Source organism: Monopterus albus, unplaced genomic scaffold, assembly GCF_001952655.1.
Source record: "Monopterus albus unplaced genomic scaffold, M_albus_1.0 scaffold34.1, whole genome shotgun sequence".
In the NCBI taxonomy this organism is placed as follows: domain Eukaryota; kingdom Metazoa; phylum Chordata; class Actinopteri; order Synbranchiformes; family Synbranchidae; genus Monopterus; species Monopterus albus.
Window position 1 is genome coordinate 3075102 of NW_018127914.1, and position 12585 is coordinate 3087686.

Genomic DNA, 12585 nt, shown 5'->3' on the forward strand with positions numbered 1-12585 from the left:
CGGCCGTCTTGAGCTCAGAGTGCTGTCGGATCTCCACCTTGTGGCTTGGACCCCATCTTGCAGTGCTGAGTGGGTGCCAGTCACACAAGTTTGAACAAATACATATACAAATACCCAAAGTAAAACAAGGTTAATCAAATGGAATAAATCAAAACATGTCACCTCAAACATGAAGACCAGTGGTTTTCAAAGTGTGACACCTGAGCCTATTTTCTTAGCCTGTATTTGTTTCCATTTATAAACTAGCACCGTTATCAGTTTGAAACATCCCCGTGGATATACAGACAACTATCACTTTGATACAAAGGCAACTTAAAAATGTGATGATTCTCAGCAAGTTCTGGAATTATTGCAACATCTCTTTTCCACACTTCCACTACACTATCAGACTCACCATAGAGCTGTTATAATAATAAATGCTGAGTGAGACGGGTGCTATAATGATTGGATGTCTTGTGTTGAGTTATAAACTCCAGGTTCACAGGGTCAAGACTGAACCCTGACATCACAGCTCGAGTATGCAGAGCAAACATCTGTCCAGCCCAAGCGATAAATGGATAATTTATGGGTGTTACAGGGGACTTCACTTCTGTGCGACTACAATACAAATGGAGAGACTCTGGCCACTTCTTATGTCATACCTGATTAATGAAGAGGCCTGGAACTTCTCCAGGAAAAGGTGTAGCAGAAGACTGTAATTTAGTGACTTGGACATAAATGTGTTTAGCGTGCTGCTAAGGGTGTAAACATGATCATTCTGGCAAATAAATAAATAAATGTTAGCAGTTTTCTTTAGGACATGACAGCTCTAAAATGTGAAAAGAGTGACTACTTTGAAGTAAATCCGGGTGTTTGTATCTGCCTGTAGCCTATAGGTGAAGCTTCTGGTTAAGCTATTTCAGAAGCATGTCATTTCAAGTCTTGCTCTGTGGTTTCAGCCTCTTAATGACACGGTTCAAGACTTTGTGAGCCACATGAGCGTGGTTGAGAAGTAGTAGAAGGAAGGAAAAGACTGTCCAACCCCTCTGCAGATTTCCTGTTTCATGAAAAAGACGCATAGGTACCGTGAGTCATATAGGGCAAGTCCTGGCTGCTGTGTTTACTCTGCGTATTGTACTGTACCCGGAGCGGCGAGGGAGCAGCGGGGGGCCGAGGAAAGTCCGCGGAGTCCGTATATTAACTCGTTGTCAAGGCTTCGGTAAATTAATGAGAACGTGTGGAGTGTGTAATCCGTTTCTTAATGGAGCTACTTCGGTTTTTCGCTTTTTGGTGTGGAACGATACTCTTCGGTAGTATCCTGCTCGGGGACACTGGTGAGTTGAACTTTATACTCTTAGAGAAGTTTTCAGAGGCGAAGTCATTTCAGAAGTGAAGCGGTACGGAGCGCTACAAAGTCACAAAGTGTCTACTTTAGGAAACCATTGTCAGCTACAAAGTCACAAAGTCCCTCTTATAGGAAACCATTGTAAACTACACTCAGTTTTTACGCATGTGTTTACGCAGCCTTGCGCTACGTCATTACATCGCTTTAACAACAACAACAGAAGCCTAATTTATTGAAAACTACCCTTGTATATTCAAGAAGCCTTTGTCTTAATCGCTTGTACTGCTTCTCATGTCTTCCTGAAATTAATTTCTGCTTACATTAACCTGTTGTAGGTGACAGCCTTTAAAGGCCTCCTCAGATGGATTATCTCCCATCTGATGTGATGATGTGCAGCCACAATGCTAACAGGTCTAGCTGTCTTCAGCCTTGAGGAAGACAGCGTTTTACCTTCATCTGTCTCAGGCCCAGTCCCAGCGGCACCAAGTGGCTTTGGATGCTCCTAATCCTCTTTCCCCCTCTGTGCAATTATATATAGCCCTAGGTGACAATTACTAGCATTCATCCCTTCCACAGCCCGCCTCCTGGGTTTAAATGACATGCTCTTTCAGAGGAGTTGTTCTAATGATATAATTACTCCAGCTCAACCGCCTTCGTCCTCCCAGTACTATCCCCTCAGTGCCGATTTACTTCAAAGCATCTCACCAGCCCACCAGGCAGAGTTTTAAATTGATCTGTCAGATAGTTTATTGTGGAGTTCAAGTATAACATTTTCATGTTTTTATTTGTATGGGAGTCTCTCGGTTAAGTCAAGGCCAGAAAGCAATATCCGTCTGCAATATCCTGCCAGCATTTTGTGAAAGTACTGTAAGTCTCTCTGGCTCTGACTGAGAGGCAACAGGATACCATCGACATTTAGGGCTCTAGCCTTGCTGCTCCTTCCTACTGCAGGTTGTACAGTATGTGTGCAAGCCTTAGGTCTAACCCCACCCTGCAGGCTTCATGAAATGACACTGTATACTTTCTGTGCCAGGCTAAGAATGCACACAACTCCTTTTCCTAAAGTCAGTGTGAAGTCAGGGGCAAGCACTGAACAGACATCTTCACAGTCCGCTTGTCAGTGTAAAGCAGTCTGCTTTCACTTGCACTTCCCTGTCTAAAACGTTGCGCTGTGTGGTCATGTGGCATCTTCAGACAACCAGCTTCCACTTCAGACACATGATGTGTTACGTTTGCGTGTTTTTTTTCAGGAGGTGTGGATTTTGGTGGAAATGAACTGTCCTCTTGTGGTTTGGTCGCAGGTGTTGCATGCTGATGCAATGAATGGGTTTAACTTCCTGTGCACGTGCATCTGTTGTAGTGCGGTTCTGTGGCTTTACCTTCACACGCTCTTGCTCTTCTTCTGCTGTTATGATAATCTGTTTTGTAAATTGAGTCAGTCTAGTGCCAAGCCTCCTACCAAGTCGAATCTTTTTCTGCTAGCCTCTTTTCACCTGCTCCTTCGCAACACACAGCAAGTGGCCTACAGTAAATACACACACTCATCATAACACTTGGGTCTACATTGTGTACACTTGTACAAACTCTTCATGTAGCAATTAAATCATGTGGGATTGTTCATAAGACACATTTTTCCTGATGATACTTTAACAGCTGGTGCCTTTTGGAATATCCTTTTTTAGGAACATTTCCAGCTCAAGCCACAAAATCCTCTGTACACTCATACTTTTATGTAGCGGGAAGCTCTCTGTTCTGAAAAGGAGAAGAAAGACGAGTGGAGAGACTGCTCTTCTTTCTTGTTGCTCCAAGTCTTCTTTTTATACTAAACAGATATACTCATGGAATTTAAAAACACACTACTAATACCAAACAGGCGGTGCAATTTTGAGTATACATGCTGTTTGGCAAATTGTTATCATTTACAAACTGCAACTCTGCAGTTGAAGAACTGAGAAATACAGTTAGTCATCAACACACATACACACGTTCTTAGACACTGATGCATAATGTTGTCCTTTTTTTTGATATTCATGAGGAGACTTGGCACAGCACCTTTCGAGAAGGAGAGCCTGTGTGTCAGTTTGACAAATTAGAGACTTCTCAGCAAGGAGGTGCATCCATGTTTCCTTTGTTTGTTGTTCTTGCCTGTCTGGAGTTGTCTCTTTAGATGATTATCAAACCCGCAGGCACTCATCACACAGCCCTGTATGTCTCACTGATATGGGTCTGCCTGTTGGCAAAGTCAAGTCTGAACAAGACCAAAGGAGGTGGATGCAGCTGCACTCTGCTCTTATTGTGCAGACATCACAGGGGAAATGGTCTGTCCACCCCCCTAGAAAGAAATAGTTAGGATTTTTGGATTGTGGTTGTGTTGAATATCTGTTTCTGTTTATCATTCCAAGAGACTCTCACACTTTGATTAAATTTAAATGTTTTCCTGCTATCAGTGCTTCTAAATATCATGTATATTCTCGATATCAACCATCATAAAAGTGTTTTGCTTTTGTCATTTTGACATCAAACACAGTGGCATATGAGGAAAGGCGTTTTAGAGTCATACTCTTCTTTGTATACCCAGCTCACCGTCTCTCCTCTCTGATTTCCCTCCTCTTTTGTCAGAGGCCATTATAGTGAAGATTAAAAGGCTGTGCAAGTTCTGTGATGTCCAGGCAACCAGCTGTGAAGGTAAAGGGAGCTGTAAGGTGGAGTGCAACATCACGGCCATCTGCCCTCATGATGAAGATGTGTGTGTCGCTGTTTGGTAAGTGTTCACTCAACTAAATACAAAGGCTGGATTTCTAAACCATAATCCTATAAGCTTTATTACATTTGCCTATTAGATAAAGAAATAAGGGCAGTAGATACTTATTAATCATATCAGGCATCCCTTTCTTCCTCAGCTCCTAAAATATGTTTGTGAAAATGACCTTTGGACGTTTTGTCAGCCAGCGTTATGCTGAAGACAGTTGGCTAGGTTATGACCAACACAAATGCCTAACCACCCATCAGCATCGAATCTGACTGAACGTGAGAAGCAGAAGGAAGCCGATTTGTGTTGGTGTTAAAAGCTTAAGGCTGTGCTGCTGTTTTTCATTATATTAGCAATGTTGCGAGCATGTTATGAGCTGAGGTTAGCAGAAAAATAATGGCACACATGGACAGCGGCACCTCTTTAAAATGTCTTCATCATAGCGGCGCACCGGTTCTGCTCAGCAGGGAAGCAAAATTTAAGTGTTTTTTTGTGCAGGTTCAGGGTTTTTCCCTGTTTCCTGTTTGTAGTGATTTTTAAAAAATCCCACTGCTTTCAGATGTGACCTCTGTGTTGCCTTCATTTACATAAATGCTGTGAAAGAGATAAATCTGGCTCCTACCAAGTAGAATCTTTTTCTACTATCCCCTTTTCACCTCTAATCACTGTACGGCTGAGAAACTGCATTATTTGCACAACTGTAAATCTGAAATCATCACCTTGTCACATCATAATATGGATCTCTGCGGAGAAATATCAAATAAATGTAGTGGAGCAAAAGGTACAACATTTGCCTCTAAAATGTAGAGAAGTCAAAGTATGAAGTAGCAGAAAAATTCAGTTGTACTTAAGTACAGTACTTAGTTTCCACCTCTGGTAAACGGCAGCATTTTATATTTGTGTTTTCTTTTTTTCAAGGAGGAAGAAAGATGACAATGTCACATTTGATACAGTCTGCCACAACCCAGCTCAGAAGCTGTACGGCCTGGTCCTGGACGATTACAACAACAGCAAATGTGAGATGAAAGAAAGAAACGGCATGGGCTCACAGTTCTTCATCTGTTCCTGCTCTGAGGATGAGTGCAATGAGCACATCATTTTTAACCCATGTAAGTTAAAGCAAGATTGGCTGGTTTTGTTTGTTTGCACACTTGGTGAACAAAACAAATTAGTTATGGTAAAGATGTTAGCCAGCGATTGCCTGTATACACATTTACCAGCTACGGAGCGACATTAGTATTCAGTGGGAGTCATGATTCTTGTGATATGACGAATGTATGGTTAGTATTCATTCTTTTTCCTGTTTAGGTCTCCATGCACGCCTGAGAGAGAGATTTAGCTCTTTAGCTGTTAAATAGTCTACTGTGCTCACCAGCTAGTGTCACTGGTGTTGGGACATTTGCATACAGTGGATTTATCAGAGCTAATGTGTTGAACACAGCTGTCTGCTCAGGTTGAAACAAGGCTGATGAGAGTGGTGAGACTAAATCAAAACAGTACAGTAGCAGGACTTAAAAACCAAAACAGTTGGCTGAAAGGTGCTCGAGAACACTGTAGATCTGAGGGGAACAGTAGTTTATCACTAGGAGCCACCTGTTGAATATTACCCAGTCATTTGATCCATTGTTTGTATGGTGATAGGTCCTGTATTAATGCATCTATCTTGCATCAGTGTCTTTATTTCCGCAGTGGGACAGTAGTGTAGCAGTGGTGCATTAAAATATAAGATGACTTCATGGTTCTTACATCTGTACAATATAACATGGTAATGTCATAGTCTTGGCCAATCGTATCATGCCAGTTCCTACTAGCTTTTCATGTAAGGCGCCACATGTGCACTGTAATGTTCTTCAGATACATGATTACAAACAGGTTGTGGAGACATTGGCTTGTTGGCCAGTTACACCACTGGCCCTGGAATCTGATCTATTATGACTACAATATCCAGGCAGCAGTAACACAGAGGTGCCTTTCCAAGACCTGGCTGTGCAGAGAGCCAAACTGAAAGCATCTGCATGTTGTAAACCACGTCATGGAAATGCATTTGCTCACTGCCTAGAATGTCTGTGGACTCTCTCTAACTTCTCAGTGACTAACATGAGGCAGTGCTGTGAAGAAGGCCATCCAGCAGCAACACTACTAACTTGTCTCAGTTAGTTGGTGACCGGTGTTCCATTGTGACTGAGCATTCAGTTACAGTATTGTTTTTCCCATAACTAGAGAATACATTTAGGACACTGCAAAAACATCTTAAACACATTACTTAAAATAGAAGAAACCCAATTTTAAGTTAGCAGCATCACGTTCTCATAACTCCTGGCAAGAAAGCGAATAAGTGTATTTCCTGAAATGTCTAAATATTTTAAGTCTAAAACCAATAATTCAGAGCAAAAGCTTTTCAAACTGAGGGATTAGGGGTATCATTTATTCCCAAATGTAACATGACAGCACTCACAGTAATTCATTTTTTGCCATTCACACAGTATTTCCTAAAGGGCATTCAATATTTTGTATTATACGTGAGGGTTTTGGCCGGATCTGTCTGAGAGAGTGCAGGAGACACAGTGACAGGTTTGTTGAGAGAAATGGCTGCTCGCTCTAGGAAAGTCAAAACAAACAGGCTGGGGCCACGTTCAGAGTTTCAGACGTGTGGTTTCCTGTTGAGAAGAAAGACGGAGAGAACCACAGGGTGTAAAAGGGCAGTTGTCTACTGTAGATGCCCCCCCCCTTCATCCTCCTCCCTTATTTCAGTTGCTTTTGCTCCTCACATCTATGCTTGCCTCTAAAATCAGTTTTATTTGTTGTTGTTTGTTTTAATTAACTCCTGCAGTTTGGAAGAATATGAGATTATTCTGCATTATTACAGTAGATTTAAAAATTGAAAATCTAATTTTAAAATGGAAAATGGGCAGGAAAGTTGTGTGGCATCCAGACAAGACTATGTGTAAATGATAATGAACTCATCAAACTGTGGACCAAATGGGCTTTTCATGTTCAGAACGTTGCACCTGGCGTTATACTTTTTTATAGATTTTATTTTGTGAGTCTTCAGTAACTGGACCACAAACACAACCATAAACTTAAATCCAGCAGCTTCTAGACACTCCACCTCCTAAATTATAAGAATCAGAGATCCACTACAGAGAGAGACTATACATATGTGGCTGACTGGGTCAGGCCTTGGCGCGGTTTTCATTTGGGGCCCAGACACTAAGTTTAGCTTTCTGATGCTTAATGACATTCCACAGGGAAGGGTTAGGCTCCTGTGCTGTTCTGAATAATTCTTTCCTCTTAGCTAGGTGCTACTAAGCTGCCTGTTGCATCTGGAAACAAGGCGAGAATGAATGAAACGGTAACATGGTACAGTAGGTACAGATAAAACCAAAACTGAAAGATGCAAAAACACTACACAGGGCCAGAGAGAACTATGGAGTCAGGGCATAATCTTTTGTGGGTATAATTTTGTACCTTTTCTGTTGTAATATAGAGATATAAAGTAATTTGTATACATGTGGACATCTTCATCATCATCATCATCATCATCTCAGCCCTGCACCTTTTTGTTCCTCAGATATAGAGTCCCAGTTAATGGCTGTCATCCTAGTGAGCCTGGTGCCTCTGCTGGTTATGGCCATTATCGTCATCACTTCTTTCTACTGCTACCGGGTCTACCGCCAGCGCCAAGCCAGCTCCAGATGCAAGAAGGGTCCTCAGCTGGACTTCAGTGATGCTCATGCCATCATGATAGATGATGAAGGTTCAGACAGCAGCTCCACCCACGCCAACAACCTCAACCACAACACTGAGCTGCTGCCCATCGAACTGGATGTTCTCCTTGGAAAAGGACGCTTTGCAGAGGTTTACAAAGCTAAACTGAAGCAGGGGTCCTCGGTCAGCGAGGAGCAGGGCTTTGAGACCGTGGCCGTTAAGATTTTCCCATACGAGGAGTACGCCTCCTGGAAGAATGAGAAGGATATTTTCTCAGACGCAGACTTGAGACATTACAATGTGCTTCACTTTCTGACAGCAGAGGAAAGGAAGGTGCACAGACAGTACTGGCTGATCACAGCCTATCACCCAAGAGGCAACCTTCAAGAGTACCTGACTCATCATATTATCAACTGGCATGACCTGTGGCTGCTGGGGTGTTCGCTAGCCCGCGGAGTGGCCCACCTTCACAGTGACCACACCCCCTGTGGTCGTTATAAGGTGCCTATCGTGCACAGGGACATAAAGAGTTCCAACATACTGGTGAAAAGTGACCTGACGTGCTGCCTGTGTGACTTTGGCCTCGCCCTCCGCTTAGACAACACTCTGTCTGTCGACGAGTTGGCCAACAGTGGACAGGTGAAGGTTTCTCATTCTACATTTGAAGCTTTTATTTGGTTTCACTTGGCTTTTGATCCCTTAGGAGATTTTTTTAAAATCCTTTCCTGCTATAATTTGTGCTGGCAGCACGTGGTTCAGTGTAAGCTCTGCCACATAAATATGTTTCCGTAAAGATATTTATCAGACCTTGAAAAGGGCCATGCTACTGTATCAATCAAACTTTTTATTTCTGATCCTCATTAATCATGGATATTACCTCTAATTGTTCTTAAGTTGTGATTCTATTATAATTATCAGACAAGCAGGCTTGATTGATTCTTTATTGAGGCATTGCACTGATGTGATAGGCAAGTCATATTAGGCTCGGTTATGTAAATGGCTCATTATGAAAAGACCTTACCCTTTGCTGCACAGCATACCTAATGCACCGTAATGCCTAATGCATCTAGAGAAAGCTATTTTATTTTCCAGTGCAGTAGGTTTGTGAAGGCAAGCAACGTGTTTTTTGGCTACCATTGTTTTTCCAGTTATTTTAACTACCAAATATGTTTTGCATTGCTTAAGTGAGATATGCATCTTACTACAGCGCCTGCCACTTGATTAATGCTGGTAGTTAACTCTTACCACTTAGATGTTCTACTTAGCTCAGTCTTTGCAACTAAACTACTCTGTCATCTTGTTGTGTACCAGCTCCCTTTACCTGTAGCGCCTTGTTTAAACCATACAAAATATTATTATACATTCCCTTACCATTTACATCACCAGTAGTATTCAGTGACATAGAAATGTGTTTTTTTTTCCTCAGGTGGGTACAGCCAGGTACATGGCTCCAGAGGTGTTGGAGTCCAGAATCAACTTGGAAAACATTGAGTCTTTCAAACAGGCCGATGTTTACTCCATGGCTCTTGTACTGTGGGAGATCATCTCCAGGTGTAGTGCAATTGGAGGTAAGACGATGACACGCTGTTGATTCAAGGCACAGCTGTATAGTTGACCATATAAAAACATTTAAGGCTACCAGTTCTGTATTGGATGCTGAATACATTGCAAAAACAGGTTAATGTGCTGTAAATCACAATGCCTCAGCCACAATGACACATTACTACTGTTAACAATATTATGGGGTGGCTGTGGCTCACGGGGTAGGGCAGTCGTCTCCTGGCCAGCAAGTTGGTGGTTTGACTCCTGCTCTCCCCTCATGTCTAAGTGTCCCTGAGCAAGACACTGAACCCAGAATTGCTCCCGGTGGGTTGACTAGCGCCGTTGTGTGGCAGCCTGTCATCATCGGTGTGTGAATGGTGTATCATCTCCTGTAAAGCGCTTTGGCCAGTGCAACACACTGTGGAAAAATGCGTTATATAAATACAGTTCATTTACCATTATCAATGGTATTACTGAGTTTAAAAGATAGTACAGCATGAACACCGCCACTGAAACCTAATCGCTGTACTTTCCCTTTGTAGGTTGAGCAGCTTTTAGTACACAGATTAATTTGGCTTTACCAAAGGACTGTCTAAATAAGTAAAATCTGATATAAAGATATAAGCTTTTCATCTATAGGTTTTACAGACAGGCTATTAGTGTATGTTACTGTATGAACGGAGGATGTAGACACCAAACGGGGTGGGATCCAGGCCAAAGGGACAACTGGACATTAGCAGGCCTGAAGTAGATACAGCAGATATTTGCTGTGATGTGGGTTTGTGTGTGTTTTCCATACAAAAAACTGAGTATACAAACAACAAGTTGTGGGGTTTTTTTTATGCTGGAACATTTCTCATTCTGGCACAGTAATGTCCTGGAGTCGTGTCGTCATTTTGATGCTGCAGACAACAACCGGCAGAGACTCCATGAAGTCCCTGCCTAGTTGAGCGCACAACCCTTTGTGAAACCACAACTTGGTAGTTAGACATGATAATGGTATTTATTTTCTTTTCCTCTAATTCTCTGCAAGAATCGTGCATTTACCAAAATGTTAAACTCATCCTTTAATTGGTATTCTGTTTTTTTTACTCTCCTCAGTATCCACCTGAGTTTTTGTTTGTCTTGATCATCTGCTTTATGCTATTTCTGTTTCTATACCAATAATGTGAGGCCCCCATTGTCCACACAGCAAACATCACTTGTGACCTTTAGCTACTAATAGAAATAACTGAATTTTTCTTGCTAAATTAGACATTAGCCAGGGTCTTGAGTGTAAAGGAAATCAATGGGAGCACTGATTGATGAAATACCCTTTTGTGTCTGTGTAAATATCCTCAGCCAAACTGTAAAAAGAGAAATTGCCTGCACAGCTCGCCTGACCTCTAAGGAATACGAGCACATTGACGACTCCAGCCATTAGGAGCACAGCGAGCGACTCCACCTGGAGTTCATTTGCTAGATTTGTGACACTGTGTGACAGGAGTTTCTGTATGTGTGTGCCATCCACAACCCATTAATCAGTGTGGGAACCAAATCTGTGTCAAACACACAGTCTATCTTGTAAAAGTCTCAAGGATCAGTCTTCCCTTTACTAATGTACCGTTACTTGTGTTTGTCAAAACAAGGACAGGATATGTGCAAATAATAGAAATGGGGAATTATCTGCAGGCAAACCACAGGGCAGTATTTCACATTGACAGTCAGTTATTTGTTTCCACTTCCCTTTAGTGTCTCTGTGTCCAGTTTGTTTCTGACTGCTGTCGCCATTGTGTCAGAGCAGTGATTGAAAGCTGACTTTAAGCATGAACAGTTTCACTTTGGCGTCTTCCTGTTTTCCCCCTATGATTCCCCATAGAGGTGCTTTCTTGTAGGGTAGTTATCCTGCCTGAAGAAAAGACACAGGCAAGTGACCCGCATGCTTCTTTGCTTTTCCTTCCCAACAGTAAAAATGTGTGCATCCTGTGGTACAACTCTGAAAGAAAATAGACTGTATCCTGCATAGTCCCAGGGTGCACTGTTTATGATGTGAAGTTAACTTGGTAAGTATGGATGTCTCCTTTGTACGAGGATGTTTTGTGGCTAATGTCTCTTGAGAGCAGACCAGACAGGATACTAAATGAATCCATCCTCATTGCAGTGTGGCTGCACTTGGTTTCCTCTTTGAAGGACTTGAGGGATACCAGCTATACTCATTCTATTCATCCTTCGTTAATTTCTTTCATTCAATTACTCTACATTTGTTTCTTGATGAACATGACAGCAAAACAATTTTAGACACAGTTTAAACTTTTTTTTTTTTTTTGCACAGAAACCTTTTCTGACACGACACTCTCTGCTTAGCTTCTTTGCATTTTCTCTTTCTTTGTCTGATTTTTATTATTTTCTTCCTACCCTGAGGTATATGATGCGGACATTAATTACTCCCACACTGCAACACTGTAGACAGTCATCCGGCTTTATTCATGCCATCATAGACAGACAGGGAGGACATGCTAGGGTGGATTTACTGGAGAAAGGGGAAGAAGAAGGGTTCCTATCCCACCCCTGGACTATAATAGAAACCTAAAATAGAAGCTGCAGGGTTAGTCCATGTTTTTTCCTGTTTTCCCCAACCATTTCTTCTAGACATTGCAACTCCACAAAATGAGCAGAGGGGTGAAATCTGTAGTTCATTAAAGCCAGAAGCCCAGGGAGATATTTTCATGGTGTAAGGTTAAAATGTTGTACAAACACAGAAAGCCTGATACCTTTATACACCCTGAGGAATGTAGAAAGGATAAGCTGCACAAATGACATGCAGTAATTTGGTTAGCTTCAGTGGCAGCTTAAACTTTCCTTGCAGATAGTGTTGGCAGAGATGTGGGATTGATTCAGGAATCAGAACACCGTGAGAGTAAAACCAATGTGTTTACAGAGCGTGCTTAACAACGTTCATGCTTTCTCCTGTTTTTCATGAAGTCGTCTCTGGAGCTAGGTGAGTCACTCATGACCGCCTGAGAACTTGCAGCACTTGAGACAAAATGTGAACAAAGAAATTCAGGGTGACACATCCCAGGGTAATATTATAATGACTGGGGTGAAGCCCTGGTTTCCTGTTGTTTTTTTTTTTTTTTGCTTCTCTCTGATGCCACCTGCCTCTGTGTGTGTATCCGTGGAAGACAGATGTCTGATCAACGCACTGTCTCACTGGCAGGCAGCCACATAGTCGCTCTGTCACAGTTCCTAGGGCTGTGGGCTGATCTGAGATTTGCCAGGCGAG

The 12585-nt window shown here is 42.2% G+C and overlaps 1 protein-coding gene across 1 annotated transcript in view; it reads left to right on the forward strand.

Annotated features, from left to right (window-relative positions):
• Positions 1–872: 872 nt before the first annotated feature.
• The window catches only part of tgfbr2a (transforming growth factor beta receptor 2a), an 18302-nt gene continuing 6589 nt past the window's right edge, over positions 873–12585 (forward strand). The window contains exons 1-5 of the mRNA XM_020597691.1: positions 873–1313; positions 3944–4085; positions 4992–5182; positions 7645–8420; positions 9208–9349. Coding sequence (XP_020453347.1) covers positions 1241–1313; positions 3944–4085; positions 4992–5182; positions 7645–8420; positions 9208–9349 — 1324 coding nt within the window. The 5' untranslated portion in view covers positions 873–1240. The remainder of the gene's footprint in view (positions 1314–3943; positions 4086–4991; positions 5183–7644; positions 8421–9207; positions 9350–12585) is intronic.